Source organism: Cannabis sativa, chromosome 5 (assembly GCF_029168945.1).
Source record: "Cannabis sativa cultivar Pink pepper isolate KNU-18-1 chromosome 5, ASM2916894v1, whole genome shotgun sequence".
Taxonomy (NCBI): domain Eukaryota; kingdom Viridiplantae; phylum Streptophyta; class Magnoliopsida; order Rosales; family Cannabaceae; genus Cannabis; species Cannabis sativa.
In genome coordinates this window covers 3,855,963-3,875,236 of record NC_083605.1, presented here as the reverse complement: position 1 = coordinate 3,875,236, position 19,274 = coordinate 3,855,963, and the positions used below count along the sequence as shown (strand labels likewise).

The 19,274-nt window shown below is 30.8% G+C and overlaps 3 protein-coding genes across 9 annotated transcripts; 1 reads left to right on the top strand and 2 right to left on the bottom strand.

Annotated features, from left to right (window-relative positions):
* The first annotated feature begins 9,535 nt into the window (after positions 1 to 9,535).
* LOC115717025 (RNA-binding protein 1) lies at positions 9,536 to 12,410 on the top strand. 6 transcript variants are annotated; one of them, XM_030645959.2, is made up of 7 exons: positions 9,536 to 9,858; positions 10,350 to 10,468; positions 10,566 to 10,800; positions 10,920 to 10,981; positions 11,113 to 11,194; positions 11,927 to 12,054; positions 12,193 to 12,410. In XM_030645959.2, exons 1-6 carry the CDS (start codon positions 9,777 to 9,779, stop codon positions 12,028 to 12,030), a joined length of 684 nt encoding a protein of 227 aa, XP_030501819.1. In that variant the 5' UTR covers positions 9,536 to 9,776; the 3' UTR covers positions 12,031 to 12,054; positions 12,193 to 12,410. The 6 variants fall into 6 exon arrangements, 4 of the variants coding, with proteins under 4 accessions (XP_030501819.1, XP_030501820.1, XP_060972044.1 ...); XM_030645960.2 differs by having other exon boundaries at positions 9,541 to 9,858; positions 10,569 to 10,800; XR_009688013.1 differs by having other exon boundaries at positions 9,607 to 9,858; positions 10,569 to 10,800; positions 11,113 to 12,054.
* A 960-nt stretch (positions 12,411 to 13,370) lies between these two features.
* LOC115717029 (B3 domain-containing transcription factor VRN1-like) lies at positions 13,371 to 15,059 on the bottom strand. 2 transcript variants are annotated; one of them, XM_061116059.1, is made up of 3 exons: positions 14,762 to 15,059; positions 13,869 to 14,624; positions 13,371 to 13,773 (listed from the first exon to the last, which is right to left on the bottom strand). In XM_061116059.1, exons 1-3 carry the CDS (start codon positions 14,879 to 14,881, stop codon positions 13,513 to 13,515), a joined length of 1,137 nt encoding a protein of 378 aa, XP_060972042.1. In that variant the 5' UTR covers positions 14,882 to 15,059; the 3' UTR covers positions 13,371 to 13,512. The 2 variants fall into 2 exon arrangements, with proteins under 2 accessions (XP_060972042.1, XP_060972043.1); XM_061116060.1 differs by having other exon boundaries at positions 13,877 to 14,624; positions 14,762 to 15,058.
* A 1,724-nt stretch (positions 15,060 to 16,783) lies between these two features.
* Positions 16,784 to 18,934, bottom strand: LOC115717027 (B3 domain-containing transcription factor VRN1-like). The gene is made up of 3 exons (XM_061116056.1): positions 18,380 to 18,934; positions 17,414 to 18,181; positions 16,784 to 17,333 (listed from the first exon to the last, which is right to left on the bottom strand). Exons 1-3 carry the CDS (start codon positions 18,488 to 18,490, stop codon positions 17,064 to 17,066), a joined length of 1,149 nt encoding a protein of 382 aa, XP_060972039.1. The 5' UTR covers positions 18,491 to 18,934; the 3' UTR covers positions 16,784 to 17,063.
* Positions 18,935 to 19,274: the final 340 nt, after the last annotated feature.

Genomic DNA, 19,274 nt, shown 5'->3' with positions numbered 1-19,274 from the left:
TTTTTGGTGAATTAAAGAAGGCTACAATATATATAGGATATGAATATGGCTGGAATAATCAATGCTATGATAAGTATGAAGTTATGTGATACCTCAGATGGCTGGTATATTAGAAGAAGCAATCGTTGAACATAACTATCAGAATCTATCGGCATTACAGATTCAAAGTTCAATACCAAAGTAGATAAAAGTTAGTATAGAAAACTAGCTAATCTCATAATCAAGTCAACTTGATTGAAGGGGGTAATGGAGGACAAAGCACCATAGGAGAGATTAGCAAAGAAAATACAATATAGTGATACAAGAAAGAGACTACAAAAGGAAGAAGCGGTGGTTACTTAGGAAAATGGGAAGGCGTGACAAGTGCAATGAATACATGGATAAAGGATATCAAGAGGTGAATGTTAGACAAAAAGGTGGTCGAAATGGATCATTAAATATTTATATATAGAAGACCTTTTAAAGAGCTTAAATGTTTATTTCCAAGTGTCATGGAACAAGTGTCTATCGATGAGTGGGTAACACCTATGAAATTGAAAGAATGACATTGTAGCCTTATAGTAGAAAATCAAGTAGAGAAGTAAGATTTTTATAGGTAATAACATTCAACTAAAGAATGGGAATGATTAAAGACAAGTTCGCATAAGGTCTTCTACCCTACTCTTTGTGTTTGTTATTTTGTATTGTATAATGTGTTCTCAAGTGACATGTAAGGATGTTCATTTAGAGAATAATTAGTGTTACTTTAAATGGCATGTAAGGATGCTCATAGAAAAATAAATAGTTTCACTCTTAATGGCATGTAAGGATGATCATAAGAGAAAGAAAAACTTTTCATATATTACGAGCATGTGATTGCAAAACTTAGTATTTAAAGCATGTATATGTAAGTTATTATGATAGAGTACATTTTGGTATTTAAGTAATGTATAGAGAAATAATAATACTTAATTAAGTTGTGTATATTTTATGTGTTATGGATTGACCGATAAGACATAGGTTAAATGCATGTTTATTGGGTCCATATATATGGTAGATAATGAGGTAATGCAGTAAGTAGTGAAAGACATGACGACTCAACACCCCGAGTGTTGGTAAGTTAAATTTCGAGGACGAAATTTCTTTTAAGGAGGGTAGAATGTAATATCCAGATTAAAATAGTATTTAATTTTCTTTTTTTTTTTTGGATAATAATTGAGCGAGGATAATTATCTTGTTTCTTTGTGTTGTTAGTGAGTTGATATTATTGCTTAGAGTAGTTGTACCAATTTTTTAGAGAGAGTTAAAGTTGTATTAACTACGAAAGTAAAATATTATGGTATTTTTACAGAGTAAGTAATCGTTTAATTAAAGCCCAATATGAAGGTCCATTAGGGTTTTATAATATATTTAGTGAGTTTAATTAATTAATGTTAAAAATTCGTAGGTTTGGATAAATTCAACGGGATTAAAAACTGTTTTACTAAAACGATCATATCTGGAGTTCTAGAGCTCGGATTGAGGTGATTTCAGTGGCGTTGGAAAGATAATTCAAAGATCTATCAATTATGTAGAAATAGATTTATCGTAATTTTAACTTTATTGGGGTCAAAATTAGGTTACAAAGTGACGACCTGTTAAGTTTAGTATAGAAACCCTAAGTTTTAAAATTTAAATTTAAAACTTATATCTAACAAATAAGATTTTTATTTAATTATTCTATTTAGAGTTAAATTAGCATCAGATTATAGGGGTTATTTTATTATTTTCTTTTATAGATTTAATTAGATTATAAAACCTAAATCTATCACATTTTGATACGTAATATGCAGAGTCTCTAACCCTAAGAAAAATAAAACTCAATCTCAATCTCTTTCTTTCCGCCTGAATACAATTCTTAGAGAGGGCCATTTCAATAAAATCCTATATCCTACAAGTTATCCATCTCGCTACCTATCAAAGATTTATAATTTTCCTTCTTGTTTCATTCTCTTCGCCAAACAACACTCATGATTTTCATCAACATAACATTGAGATCATCATCACCATTCTAATAATTTGAGATTTCAAGATCTAGATTAAGAAGAGTCATCAAGAGGTAAGAGAGTTCTTCCACTTATTGTTGTGAACTTTTAGGTTAAACTATAAAATCTCGTTTTTATTTTTTTCTGAAAATTATTGTCTTAGTAAAATAGTCATATCTCTCTCAATATTGATCCGTTTCCAGCGATTTTTATATCGTTAGAAAGCTTATTCGATGATCTAAAATTTTTATCAAGAAATTATTCACCATTTCGGTGATATTCTATGTCGAAAATTATCATCTTTCTGATTTTGTTGTAAATCGTTTTTTTCATATTCCCAGAAAAAGTACTTTCACTTAAAATACTATAACTCTCTCAATTCTTGTCCATTTTTAATGATCTATATATGGTTTCAAAGCTTATTCAATTTTCCATAAGTTTCATGAAGAAATATTTCGTGAATTCGGAGTTATACTATGTCGAAAAGTTAGTTTCCTTCTGTATCATGTAATTCGTTTCTTGAATCTTGTTCTTCCAAAACTGTTTTGGTAAAATTGTAATATCTCTTTGAATATAATTCCAATTTCAGAGATTTTGGTATCATTGGAAAGGGAATTTAATTTCCTAAAACTTTCATGGAGATGTTATCTTCTAGTTCTGAACTTTTCAATACAAAAAGTTTGTATTTTTGCTAAGTCGTATAATTCGTTACTCCATATTCCTTCTCAGAAATAGTTTCAGTAAAACAATCATAACTCTCTCAGTTTTAATCCATTTGTAATGATCTTTATATCATTGGAAAGATAATGGAATTTCCTATAATTTTTATGAAGACAACTTTTACTGAATTAGTGTAGTTGTTGGTCAAAAATAGTAAATCTTTCTGCTGTACTGTAAGAGTACGAATTTTAATATTAGGGCCTTGACCCATGTCTTATTATAGGTAGTAGTGACAAGATAACAACTCTTAAGCAGCGGGATTTGAGGTAAGGAAATTAGATAGTTTTGTATGTGTTTATCTGCATAAATTTAAATTCTTTATGTATTGAAATATGACTTATGATTTGTTTTTTTGAATATGTATATGGTACTGAGAATGTGTGGTATGGACACAATATGACTTTGTGAATTGATACATAAATTATGGTTGTATGACTTGTATATGTTGTATGTTGTATTTGTATGTTTCAGGTTGTGTGTTGTATGATGTATTTGTATGTTGCATGTTATATGTTGTATGTTGTATGCTAACGTCTCAGGTAAAGTGGGGGACCATGGTGGGGTATGATACGGGATAAGGCCGTTGAATGTAGAGATACCCTACCCTGCATTTTACTGAGTCGTGTATGAGATTGTTATGGTGGGTATGATACAGTGATGTTACTGTTGAATATAGAGATACCCTATCCTATAACAATGGTAGGGCTACATAGGCCCATGTTATTATATGGGCAGATTAGGCCCAGGATATTGTAGGGTCAGGCTAGGCCCGGGTTATGTAAGTAATGGCTATGATATGCCAATATTGTGATAATGTTATTATTATTTATAGTATTGATATGATTATGTTATGAGTATGATATTGGAGTTATGATCTCTGTATATGTGTACGGTGTAAACAAATAGTATAGACTTGTATGATAAAGGTTTCCATATGTACAGTTATTTGGTTATAGTTATAAAAGAGCATGTATGATATTGCTAAAACTTAATAAATACATTAATGGTATGTGTGATATTATATGGTATTGTTTGATAAGCATTTCCTTACTGAGCTTTTAGCTCACCCCCCTTACTTTCCCTACGGGTATTAGACGGGGAAGTATGTATAGTGAGCGGGGTCGGTTCGGTGCATTATCTTTTGTTGGGCGGCTACGGGCGGACAAACGATCTAGAACGTCGGTGGTGCCTTAGTTTTATTTTAAGCAGTTGATAAATCTAACACAGTGGAAATGCATTATTTAAAATTATTTACTTACTGCATCTTGTTTTACAAATGAAGGATCCTTCTCTGTTGCATTTTGATTTTTTTTAAAATCCACTGTTGTATTTAAATTATTTTTTTTTATCTTTTCAAATTATGCATGAAAATAGTATTTTTGTAAGATAAGGCAAAATATCGGGGCGTTACATGTTGGTACATGATATGTAAATATATAGTTACCATATAATTCAGTTAGCATATTCCTAAAAGTGGATATATAATTTACTAATATTTGTTAGTGATCCAATATAATCAAAGTGATAAAGAATCACAAAATGATTAGTTGAAAGGCTTCCTGAAGAAGTCTTACATACAATTGCTACTTTGAGTAGTAAAATGTCTTTGTATGTACCTAGATGTGTAACTTTTATCTAGTTATGAAAGTGATAATAAATAACTTATTATATGTACTTGTTGTACATTTAAATATATAATATATCAAGTCATGATAATTAGACTGATGAATAGTCTATTAATAAATTAGACGACTTGTTAAAAAGATATCAGGAAAAATGAATAATATGTTATGGTTATATCTATTTGATCATTACAATAACATGATGAAGTTGTCATGTATCTTTTAAATTATACACATCATTGAATTGATGATAGTGATTCCTGAAGAGTGTATATGTTTTGGAGAATAATATAATTATATTATTCGTGTATATAAAAATGAAACTTGTAATGATTATGTTGTAATGAATTTACATTACATTTTGAAAGTTTCATTGAAATACAAATTATAGTGAACCTGAAGTTCATGAATTGAATTATTTTGACATAATCAATCATATGCAATAAATTGTCAAAAAATTTGACTAAATTTTGTTGAAGAACCAGAAGATTCTTCTCATTGTTATTTATAAGGCTCAAAAGAAGAATGTGCATATATTTGCACATAGAAAATATTTAAAATATGTTTTCTTAACAATCTTGAGCCATTGTTAGATTTTTATTGCATAGTTTCTTATTGATGTGATAAGATTATATAATCATGCATTTACAAAATGTGTAAATTTATGTATTTCTAATTATACACGTATGAATCATTCTTAGAAATGAATTAAGTTCATAAGGATTGAACTTGAAACTGAAGTTTATTGAACCTAAAGTTCAATGTCATATAGTATATATGAGTTTAAACAAATATTGATTCATTGTGATATATTGAAATCCCTACAGGTGTATTAATATTTTTAGATATCACAATTTTTAAAAAATCTCTCGATCAGGGGGAGAGAAGCAGTTGGGATCGATGATGATTTTTGAAAAATGATCCTTGCACAAAGTATATAAGAACAATATAGTTCAAAATGATATATACCAACTGCAAATCAATATTATTTAAAGTTGAGATAGAATGAGTTGAAAACGCCTGAAGCGTAAATGAACAATGTAGAAATTATTAATAAATGTTCATTTGATTTGCCCTGAAGTTGTTAAATCTAGAGGTACTCGTGGAGATACCTTAATGTTATAAAGTATTAAAATGATAACCGTGATGAAAACGGTACTCGAAAAGACTCCCAAGAGAAGTTAGACATAACACATTTCATCATAATTGAATCCCTGAAGTGATTCGTTATAGGTACCTATAAATGATAAACATATTTGAAAAATATGTAATTTAAAGAGATCTCTATAAGTTATGTCAATATGGGAGGAAATTATCATTTATTGAAATTTTTGTCGACAATAAATATTGAATGTTTGCATATGCAATAAACTAACATGAGATAGCAAGGATCATGGTATTAGATTTGTCGAGAATCATCGACTTACATTTTGATTTTTGGCCAAAATATTATGACGCAATCCAGGCAAATTTACTCACATAAAGTGAAGTAAGACCTGTAGGGTGTGCAAATAAATATTTCTAATGAGAAATTTGCATATATGTATTTGTACATAATGAATTGTTGTACAAAGTTTGCATAGACATGAGATTGATTGAAGTAAGGCTTAAATATTGAGAAAATATAATCATGATTTGATTATAGTCTGGAATATATTTTATGAGGATTTATAAGCGTCACATAAATGTTGCAACAAAAGATTATTTATTTGGAGCTCCTAATATAGTGAGAATTTGAAATACGCCTTATCTAAAAGTTCTAGAAGAATTTAATACATGTCTTAAGTGATATAAATTCAAAGTCGCGCGCACTATATGACAAAGATCTTTGTATGAAATAAAGACATGTAAGTAAATTATTATTTGAAAAATACCTATGGTTGTCTATGCAATATAAATACGTAAATTATACGTTGTGATAGACTCTTTAAGAGTTTTTGATTAATTGAAGAACAAACTTTTTATTTCTTTTTGTATTTCGAGAAATATTAATGTATAAAGTTTGTTCATTAGTATTGAAGTCCTGAAGTACTTCATATGTATCAAGAATTATAGATATATGATCATTTGATATGGAAATTAAGATCATAAAACAAGATGGAATAAATATATGGTCTTGGAGTACCATCATTGTCACAAATGAAAATTTGTAGTACCATTAATGTGTTATGTTCATATCTACTTGAAATTTTAAATTTTCGTATGAACAAAGTTGTGTACACACATGAATGATACAATTAGTTGGATAAAGACTAATGTTCCACGAACCCCTCATCTATAATTTAGAAGTCCATGCATACTCTGGAAGAGTTATAGAAAATATATGATCAAAGATTATATATGGTGATATTTTAAAAGTGATAACAATAATCTTATGAGATATATTATCACCAAAAGAATTATGGATCATATGTGCATGAGGGGGAGACATATTCATGTTGCACTCTTTTTTCCTTAGTTCAGGTTTTGTCCCAATGGGTTTTCCTGGCAAGGTTTTTAACGAGGCAACTTGCAAATAATTATGAATATGAAATATATATTGTACTCTTTTCCCTAGCTCAGATTTTGTCCCACTGGGTTTTTCTGGCAAGATTTTTAACGAGGCAACTATAAATCATGTTAACATACTTGCATTTTATGAAGCAAGTAGAGAATGTTAGTGAGTGAGATCATTGACATAGCATATTCGGGAAACATATGGATTGCACTCAATAAAGAAGTATCAACCCAAGCAATTCTCTATGGATAATACTGCTTGCATCGTTCAACTAAAAGGAGGTACATTGAAGGAGATAGAGTTAGAACACATTTCACGAAATTCTTCTTTATACGCTTCAAGAAAATGCATATTGGTGTTCAACATATTCAATCAAGTGTCAATCTTACAAACTTATTCACAAAGTTATTACCAACATCAACATTTGAGAAGACGGCAGACAAGATCGAAATTCGTCGATTAGAAGATCTCCACAAATGCCTAAATGAGGGTGAGGGAGTTAGTTTACACTATACTCTTTTTCCTTTGACCAAGTTTTCAGCAAGATTTTTAATAAGGCAGCTATTATGGACATCCAAGGGGGAGTGTTATAAATATTAATAATTATGTGGATGTCCAAATCTTTTATTTATTACCATGAATTGTAATCAACATTCCTCTTTTCCTTAGTTTCCCTTTTTCTTAGTTTCTTAATATCTCACTCTTGTATTTGTATAAATAGGGGTTCACCCCATTAGAATAAACAACTCAGAAATTCTCATTCACTTTCTCTTTCTCTCTTCATCTTCTTCTTCTTTCTTCTCATCTACTTTATATTATTTTATATTATTTTATAACATATACAATGTAAATTTCCCTTATTGAATTGTTTGCAGATTTTAGATGTCATATATTTTTAACAATTATCTGTCAGTACAGATTGTTTATGTAGATACTTTTATATACGTGACACGTTTATATTGTTACATTTAATATTATTATTTAAAAAAAAATATAAAAATAATTTCAAATTTTATAATATTTTTTATTTTTATAATTTTATTTAATTTTAAAATGAATTTTAGAAATAGTTTCTAAATAATAATATTAGATGTACCTTAAATTACCTTTTATAATGAGGAAAAGAAATATAAAATGTGAAATCTTTTAAGCAAAATATTTTTATTTTGGGCTAATTAGGATTTTTGCCCTTGAACTTTGACATGTACCAAATCATGCCCCCTGAACTTTTAAGGTCGTTAAAAATGTTCTCTGAACTATTGAGATTGTTGGATTTAAGGACTCTGTCTAATTTCATTCAATTTTACTATTTCAGTGATTGTTTATGTACTAAATTATGCTCCCCAGACTTTGATATCTACCAAATCATGTCCCTCGAACTTTGACATGTACTAAATTATGGCCCCTGAACTTTTATCCATGTTAGACTTTTTTACTAAAATTAGATAAAAATCCTTAAATCCAACAATCTCAATAGTTCAGGGAGTATTTTTAACGACCTTAAAAGTTCAAGGGACATGATTTGGTACATGTCATAGTTCAGGGGGCAAAAATTGTAATTAGCCTTTATTTCGTGTTGTGTGATATTTGGTGCTGGTAAAAAAATGTAACATAGTGTAACATCATACTGATGTGGCATTTTATTATTGGTTAGTGGTTTCTCAAATTATTTATTAGAGTAATTTGTGGCGAAATCCCCTTATGTTTTACTTTTATACACTTAATCCCCTTATCTTTTTTTTTGTTGCAAAACCCCTTATGTTTTAGTTTTAATACACTGAACCCCCTTATTTTTTTTTTGTGGCAAAACCCCTTTATGTTTTAATTTTTATACACTTAACCTCTTTATATTTTATTTTGGTGGAAAAACCCCCTTAAGATTACTTTTCTTTGCAACTTTAAAGTTTTAGTTAGATATTGCCATTAAATACTAACTGGATTACTACTGTATCGACTTCGAGGTTTTACCGTTACATATACACAGGTGTATACAGTGGTTATCCAATTGATATTTAACAGTAATATTTAACTGGCGTGTCAAATTTGCAAAGAAAAATAAACATAAGGGGATTTTGCCACAAAAAAAAGATAAGGGGGTTAAGTGTATAAAAATTAAAACATGATGGGATTTTGCCACAAAAAAAAAATAAGGGAGTTAAGTGTATAAAAGTTAAAACATAAGGGAGTTTTGCTACCAAAAAAAGATAAGGGGGTTGAGTGTATAAAAATTAAAATATAAGGGAGTTTCACCGCAAATTGCTCTATTTATTAAACTAAAATGTGTAAGATTCAGCATTAAAATACACCCATAACTGTATGTCAACTCAGGTGCTTGATATGGAACTTTACATATACATTTAGGACTTTTGCTTCCAAACTTTGACATATACCCAAATTTTACCTCCTGAATTTTGAAAACTGTTAAAAATTCCCTTTGAACTATTTAGATTGTTAAATTTAAAGATTTTTGTCTACTTTTAGTAAAAATAGTATAATATAGATAAAAATTCAAAGGGCATTATTTGACATATGTCAAATAATAAGTGATATGATTTGGCAAATACGAAAGTCCGAAGAACATAATTTAGTACATAAATAATCATCGAATTAGTAAAATTGAATGAAATGCAATAAAAATTATTAAATCTAATAATCTAAATTTATAAATACAAAAATCCTAATTAACCTACATTAAAATATGAGTGAAACTGTGAAAATGTGATCCTATATGTTAGGGGTGGTGTTGTAAATTTCATCTCATTCTCATAGTGTTTGAGCACTATTTACAATTCTTATTTTGATTTAGGCATTTTAGTTGTGTCCTATTTCCTTTCTTCATCGTCTTAACAGGGAATCCCTTTTTCTTCTTTCTCATTTCCCTCTTTCCCTGCCATTTTCACATTATTAGTACCTTAAAGATTCAACCTTTAGCGTATGGCCGACTCTTATTGGAGGTACACTGATCCGCGCCAGCCGCCTTCCGCCATCCCCGCCAAGCGCTCTCGTCCCGACTACGGTACTTCTCCATTTTACAATTTTATTTCTTTTATGTTTTTAGGGTTTCAAGATTTGATTTTTTTGTTTGGTTACCGAGAGAAAAAAGCAGTAAAATTATTGGGGAACCAAATTAAATGTTGTAATATGTTACTATATGTTGATGGGATATGATTTTGTCAAATATTCATTTCAATTTCATTTATATGTGATTTCAATAATCATTTTGGATTTAGAATCTTTGGTTGTTATGTGCTTTTTATCTTTATTTCCACCTGAATTTTGATTTCGGGTAGTCTTAATTTCGAATTTCGAATACATGAAATATCAGATATACAAAACCATATAGATGGGTGACTGATGTGGGGTTAAAGTCCCAGTAAATGTGTAAATTTTGAGTTAGGTTTTATACTACTGCTGTTTTCGATTTCATTTCACTATTTATAGCTAATGTGATTATCTGCGTACTACTATTGTTTGTTCTGCTAATTTATTATTCTTGTACTTTTGCAGATGGACTGAGCAATCATGATCTCCCTAACTATTTTCCCCGTGAAGATGATAGAGGAACAATTCGTGTTAGAGATACCGAATCTATTAATGCATCATATGATCGATATTTGCGCAGCACGGTAATATAATATGAATGTTTTTATGAGACTATAGATACTCATTCTGTTCATATTTTATGTACAAATTGTTTAAGGGTTAAAAAATTTAATGTTTCAGCAGCCTTCTTATGCCGGGGGACAGCCTCCTAGACCGATCAGTGGTGGAATACCCAACCGTGCAGTTGATGATCCACGTCTTATGGGCATTGGGGGCGTTGACCCCGGGGCAACTATAAAAGATAGGACTCTTGGATATGGAGGTGGAAGACCTGAAGTTCCCCTTCCTCCTGATGCTTCTAGTACACTATTTGTAGAGGGTTTACCAGCCAACTGCACAAGGCGGGAAGTAGCTCGTATCCTTTAGTAGTGGATAATTATTTTTTATCTGACATTTCATGGCAGTCCTTTGGCTTCCAATTTAAAAAAATGAAAAATCTTTGCAATTTTAGTTCCTTGACTTGTGTGTTCAAAGATATATTTCGTCCTTTTGTAGGCTACAAAGAGGTGAGACTTGTAAGCAAGGAATCAAGACATGTGAGTTTACCTTCTGTGCCTTTTAGTGCAGAATTAGTTTAGTGTTTTTACATTATATTGTGTATATAGATATATATTGGGATGTTAATATTCTCTGCTGTTCCATTTCTACTGTTATTTGAATTATGCAGCCCGGAGGAGAACCGCTAGTTCTTTGTTTTGTTGATTTTGTGAGTCCAGCCCATGCAGCTACTGCTATGGATGCCCTACAAGGTGAGCTTATTAATTCCTCTGCAGATCTTTGTGATCTGTGTAATGTCAAAATGTGTAAGTTGTTAGCTATAGTAACCTGCTTTATAGAGTATGTGGCACTTGACTTTGCAATAATGAAGACTTTTCATATACTGAAAACAACTATTGAATCAGATATTTCTTCTAGGCAGTTGATGCAGATATGTTGAAATGAGTAAAGAATATTTATAAAACAGGGTCATTGCATTAATGACATGATTGTGATTTTCGATCCACCTTTATCCGGTAATAAGTGAGGCACAAGCTAACTTTAATGGTGGCGTGAGCGCTCGATGAATTTTATAGTAGCTTAGTTAAATTGGCAAGCACGATAAGCTCGTATGATAGGGACAACAATACTATGTTGCTGAAAATATTTCGGCCATCATCTATGGCAAGCTCAATCCTTTTCCTTTCTTTCTGAAAGTTATTACTTTCACAGGCTAGGCCACAGTTTCACTGTGCGTATTGGGTCATGATGAATCCTGGTAAGCTTTGCATGTGTTAAGATGGGACTTTGGAATCGAAAGCTTGTTCCTGCTGTCTTTGCTAATGAGTGATGATTCTACATATTCATTTTTTAAGTTACTAGTAAAATTTATATTCAATATATCGACTATTTAACCGTATACACGTCTTGATCTGCCTGATTCACCGTTCAAAACAATGGCTAGTTGTAGTTACAGCGTAAATTGGTCGAGCTCGATTTTGCAGGTTATAAATTTGATGAGCATGACCGTGATTCGGTCAATTTAAGGTTGCAATTTGCTCGCTATCCTGGTGCAAGGTCAGGTGGCGGGCATCGAGGGAAGCGTTGAACTTGAACTTATGCGATTTTGCAGGTGATTTAACAAATTCTTTTTGATCTGCTAGACCGCTTTATGATTATTATTTATAGCCGTTCAACCCGTGACGACACAACGAATATCTATATCACCGACACACGCTAAATCACAAAACGACTCTTCTATGTAATGTAGGAATTGCTGGGTTTGGAATTGTTGGGATAGTGAGAGGCGAAAACGACAGTTGCGGTCTCGTGATTACAAACGCATAGTTAGGATTCGTCAATATTCGTGTGTTTGATATTTAAGTGACCTTATTCTAGAGATTGTGTTAGACAGATGCGAATTATAATATCTGTTAATTTCATACTGCCTGCGTATTTATCTTAATAACAAGTTTCTTGCTCGCTTCATTTTGTTGCCCTCATTAGTTCTTTTCCTGTTTTCATCTATACTCGTTTAAGTCTAGGATTCAAAATAGTGTTGTGAAAACAGTAACTGCATAATAACATAACATGGCTATGTTTGTGTTATCATTCTGCATTTTTCAAGATAAAACATGCTCTAATTTCGAGTCTCGATACTATGCTCTCTGCCTAACTATTTAGGGACTAGAAAACTATAAGGGATTCGAACTCCAGACTTTTGTGAAAACTAACAGATTTCTGGCATGGCTGAACTTACAATGTAGTTTGTAAAGTAGGCAGATTTTATGAGAGGCTGAACTACCTACCTCCTTGGTAGGCAAAGGAGTTAGATGTAGGTGTTGGCAAATTATAGCAGGCAAGTTTGAATTTGGGCAATTGTTTTCACTTACAAGTTGTGTTTTCAAAGGGGGGTTTTCTGCAGGCGAAAGCACGCGTTTTAGAACTGGTTGCCCTTGTGTATGGACTAAGTTTCCGGAAAGATCTTTGCCATTTTTACATTCAGCAAAATATGGTGCCAGTGCTTTTACAAATCTTTGTTAAGGATCTATTTCTAAATGCAAAGGGTGTCATCTTAGTTATGTTTTCCTTGCTTCTTGTCATTGTCAAGGGTCGATTGAAAGTTTTGAATCCCTTATCTCAATACAATTTTCCAATTACAATTACTCTACTGGGTTTGTATGGTGTTTAGAAATATTGAGCTGGGGAAATCCTACAAAGCTATTAGTGTGTGTGACTTAGCTTCAACCTTTTTTGATCATAATATTATCCGAATCGATATACACAATGTTTTGTGTTTATTCTCTAATATTTTCAAGGAATTGTGACAATATTCTATTCTAGCAACCGACCAAATATTGGGAGCTTTTGTTGCAAAGTGAAGCATTGACCATTAACAATGTGCATAAATAGAAAGGGAAAATGAATTCGAGAGAGAAAACAAAGTAATAACATAACTAAACTATATTAATATTCATACCATACATGCCATATTTCAAACCCATTGTTCAAAAAAGAGCAAAAGCCATAACTAACAACAGCTGAGTTTGTGAACAAACCAATTAAAGTCTTCCAACAAAAGCTAAACATTTCACACACGATAAATCCAAACCCTTAAGATGACACCATTGATTTTACGAATCAACTCAAACACACAAACATCTCCTTCGTTCAACTTTTGACTGGATGAGAACGAACCCCACCCTTTGCCTAGTCTCTTCACCAATGTATAATCTTTGCTCTTATAATAGCACTTAATATCCCATTTCTTCTTCTGATTATTGCTAACCTGTAGTTGAATCCTCTCTGGGCAAGATTTCATGTGCCTTCTTACAAATTCAGCAGGCACTTCCTATATTCAATAAACCAAAATTAAATCACAATTACATATGATATGAATACTAAGAGAGTTGCAGAAATTAATGTCATAATATTATATAAAGGTACCACAATACGTTTGACAACAGCCAAGAAAGATGGATTGTGTAGTTTTGATGCACATGCAGCTTTAACTGCCTTCTTAGTTTCCTTAGACATGGCTTGTCTTACATTACTATACGTAAAGCTTCTTGGGAAAATCATTTCATTTTCATCATTTACTTCTTCTTCTTTCAAATGAAACTTCTTCTTATTATTACTGTTTATTTTCTCTTCTTCCTCATCCTCATTCTCTTTTTTGATAAAGCTTTTACCATTATTACTTGTTTGGAAGTGTTTGGAATTATGGTGGTTGGATTTGGAATCAACACTTCTTCTAAAGCTCTTTCTAGGCTGCTTTTGACTATTATAGCCTTTTCTTTTAGATGATCCACAAACTTCATCATCATCATCATCATCATCATCATCATCACTATCATCATCATCATCATCATCTTCACTATCATCATCATCATCATCACTATCATCATCACTATCATCTTCATCAAATGGATAATCAATCTCGGAACCCAAAGCATCACATATGCGAACAGAAAACATTGAGTTTCCTTGATAAGTGAGTAGCAAAATGGAGTGTAAGTGAATGGAATAGTAGTTGATAAATTCCTCCATACCATCTTTCAACCAAATATTGTTCTTCTTATTCTTTCCATTTTTCACCATTCTTACTTTCCATGCTCGATTACCATTGCCATGAGGAACAGTGAGAGTACCCATCTCACCAAGCTCTTCACCAAATAACATAACACATTTTTTTGGGATCCTCTGGAAATGATAAAGTCACCATATATTAGATAGTCCCAAAAAAGAAAAATCCAATATTTATATGAATAAGATCAAATATTAATGCTGCTAATCTCTCTATAAAGAATTAACATCAAAATAATTGGAAGAAGATTTACCAGTTTATGTTGTACAATGGTGGTTTCATTCACAACCACGGCAAAAAGTGGCCGGAGTTTAGGTGAAGAATAGGGTAAAGGATGAAGATTTGTACTTGACATTTTCTGCCTTGGGGCCATTGAAGAGTTACAAGTTCTTCTTTATATATCTATGAATAAAAATAGTACTAAGTTATTTTAAAATTAATAAGGAGGACAAAAGGAGGGCTTTGAAAACTGGAAAACATATTTGTGATATAATGTCTTACTTGATCTGCACGATATATGAAAAGAGTATGATAAGATGTTCATCAGTCCCTATTATTCAATTCATCATCATTAACTTTTTTCTGTTTTTTATGTAATGTACTTTTTATATTGATAAAAGAGAAAAAAAATGAAATTATAATACACACAAAAGGAAGAATAGTGTGGCTTTTTTTTTTTTTTTTTTTATATATATATATTAAAGTTGCATTTTATTATGTGAATGTAATGTTTTTTTTTTTATTTATTTTGACAATTAAAAGAATTTTTTGTTTTTTTCTTTTTTTTTTTATTATTGTGCATGTTGAATAATTTATACGGTTGAAAATAACTTTGAAAGTAACTTTTTTTTCTTCTTATATGCCTAGTCAACAATTGTTTAAAACTTATACCTGGTAAATTATTTTGAATTTTTTAAAAAAATTTACAAGTAATTATATATAATTACAATTTATGTAATTATAAAATAAATAAATAAATTAAAATTCTTTTGAATACCAAAACAGAGTACCGAAATAACTCAAGATGAAGTATGTCCAAAGTTGTTGAGTATTTGTGCTCATTTGTTTTCTTTCTTTCTAAAGTGATCCTATTTTTTTATTGTATTTAGAAACTAAAAATTATAGGGGCTTTTTATAACACTTTTTTAATTAATTGTTTATTTTTTTAATTAGAAAAGTGCTATGACCTCGTACCCTGATCCTAACCCCGAACTTTGGACCTGGACCACGAAACCCAGACCTAGACTTGGACTCTAGCCCCGGACCAAGACCCAAATTCTAGACCTTGACCTAGACTCAGACCCCGGACTTGGCCCTGGACCCAGACCTAGACCCCCGGATCCGGATTCGGACACCGAATCTAGATCCGACTTAGATAAAATTAAAAAATAAAAATAAAATTTACAATACTTACTTACATTTTATGTTTTTAAAGTAAAAAAACAAATTATTTATAGAATACATTTTTTTTTTCAACAACAAAATTTTAAAATAAAAAATTTTACTTTCATATTTTTTAAGCTTACTATGCAGTTTGTGAATTGTGAGGCAAGAAGATACTTATGAAAGGCTGAACTATAGCTATCTTCTTATAAATTTAGTAGGCAAAAGGAGCTTATAATTAAGTGTGTAGGCAAGTTCAAACTCATGCAACAATTCTTGCAAGGAAGTTGGGTTTAGGATAGCATTTCTTTGGGGGAAGAGCAAGTTTTTGAACAGGTTGCTTTTGTGTTTGGACTTGTTTATGGTAAGATGAAAAAATCTTGCTTTTACTTTTGCTTTCACATCCATTAATTTTCTTTTATTTATCAATAGTCTATAAAGAACATTAAGGATCTGTTTGGCATACCAAGATTGAATTAGATTAGATCATACTAAATGTAATCTTGTGTATAGTTTTATAATGAACTAAACTATTTTTTTAAAAAGAAAATAAATAAATTTCATGTCCTTTTATTACAAATTTTGCGGGCACTGCCTATTAACCAAAATCAAAACAAAAACCAAATCTTTCCGTAACAATCATTTCATGCTAATCATTAATATCATCATAAACTTACGTTATGACTATTGTAGAAAATAAATGATAAAATATTGAGTTAAGTATAAAAATATAAACTACTTATTAATCTTATTCTGCACTTATACACATGGTGATCATGTCCCACCATCAAGAATATTATAAAAAATATCCCACATGAAATATTTGGTATAATATTAAGTTATATATAAAAACATAAGTTGCTACACTTGTCACCAATTAATAAACAAGAGCTATCTAAAAATTACCTTTATTACGACCTTGACCATCATTGAAAGACAACAACAACTTTGACAATTTTAACGACAATGGCTAACAGAGAACAACATCATCTTTGAACAAAGACAATACTCTAACCAACCAAATCGTGTTCAAACTATATAAATATTTATACTACAAATGCATAATTTAAACCCATTGTTCAAAAAAGGGCAAACCATATATGAGTTTGTGAAGAAACCAATTAAAATCTTCCAATAAAAGCTACTAATAAAAAGATTTAGTGGTATCAATTTCATGCACGATAAATCCAAACCCTTAAGATGACACCACTGATATTAGGAATCAACTCAAACACACAAACATCTCCTTGTTTCAACTTTTGAGTGGACGAGAACAAACTCCACCCTTTGCCTAGTCTCTTCACAAAAGTACAATCTTTGTGCGCATAATAGCACCTAACATCCCATATCTTCTTCTTCTTCTTCTGATCATTGCTAACTTGTAGTTGAATCTTCTCTGGGCAAGATTTCATGTGCCTTCTTACAAATTCAGCAGGCACTTCCTATATTCAATAAACCAAAATTACATATGATAGGAATAATAAGTTGGAGAAATTAATGTCATAATATTATATAAACGTACCACAATACGTTTGACAACAGCCAAGAAAGAAGGATTGTGTAGTTTTGAAGCACATGCAGCTTGAATTGCCTTCTTAGTTTCCTTGGACAAGGTTCTTCTTGCATTACAATACTTAAAGCTTTTTGGGAAAATCATTTCATTCTCAGCATTTACTTCTTCTTCTTCTTCTTCTTCTTCTTCCTCGTCCTCATTCTCTTTTTTGATAAAGCTTCTACCATTATTACTTGTTTGAAAGTGTTTGGAATTATGGTGGTTGGATTTGGAATCAACACTTCTTCTAAAGCTCTTTCTAGGCTGCTTTTGACTATTATAGCCTTTTCTTTTAGATGATCCACATACATCTTCATCATCATCATCATCATAATCATCATCATCATCATCATCATCATCATCATCATCATCATCATCATCATCATCATCATCTTCACTATCATCATCACTATCATCATCATCACTATCATCTTCATCAAATGGATAATCAATCTCGGAACCCAAAGCATCACAAATGCGAACAGAAAACATTGAGTTTCCTTGATAAGTGAGTAGCAAAATGGAGTGTAAGTGAATGGAATAGTAGTTGATAAATTCCTCCATACCATCTTTCAACCAAATATTGTTGTTGTTATTATGACTTTTTTTCTTCTTATGCTTTCCATTTTTCACTATTCTTATTTTCCATGCTCGATTACCATTGCCATGAGGAACAGTGAGAGTTCCCATCTCACCAAGCTCTTCACCAAATAACATAACACATTTTTTTGGGATCCTCTGAAAAAATGATTAAGTCACCATATATTATATATAGTCCCAAAAAAGTAAAACCCAATAATCAAATAATGCAGATAATAACACCACACAAAAAATAATAATTAATTAGCTAATCAAAACAAACCCCAAAAGAATGCATAGTTTCTTGATCTAAGTTTATAACAAAAACAAATGAAGAAGAAGAAGAAGAGAATGTACCAATTTATGTTGTACAATGGTGGTCTCATCCACTACAAAGGCAAACAGTGGCCGGAGTTTGGCTGGAGAATTTGAGAAGCGATGAAGATTTGTAGTTGCTGGTGTCGACATTTTCTGCCTTGGCAGAGTGATCAATTCAAGAAGACTAGAGTTTGATCACTTTTGAGTTGAGAGTTTTTATATATTTATAAATAAATAAATAAAATATGGTACTACTACTGTACTGTACTGTTGTTGTGATATATTATTAATTGAATATTATTTTGAAATTTAATAAATAAATAAATAAGGACAAAAGAAGGGCCTTGAAAACTGTAAAAGACAGTACATAAGATGTTCATCGGTCTCTGCCTACCTTCCTTATTCAATTCATCACCATCATTCTTTTTAGAAGTATCAAAATCCGTAAATAAATATTAAACCATTTTTCCAACAAAAAAAGAAAATTAATAAAAGTTTATAAATATGGTAGGGTTTACCAGAATAAGAGAAGAAATACAAATATTTTCTATTTTCTTATTTTGTCTTTCTGTAAATTGTAATTCTTTATGCAAATATTATTTTAATTGGTGAGAGACTCAGAGAGGCATAAGTAAGAAGAAGGTGAAGAGTTGGTCAAATTTCAATTTTAATATAATTGGTTGATTATTGGGCAAGTTTATATTTGATTTTAAATGCTAAATAATATTATTTTGTTTTGAAATAACAATTAATATCAAGTGATATACTTTGTGCAGTCCCTTCGAATCACCAAAAAAAAAAAAAAAACCAAAAAAAATTATAAATGACTTATGTCGGTTCAAATGTAAGTTACATAGATACTTATTATTGAATAAATATTAATAAGAGTAGAGTAATAGACTACAATAATGTAAAAACAATTAAAAAATAATTT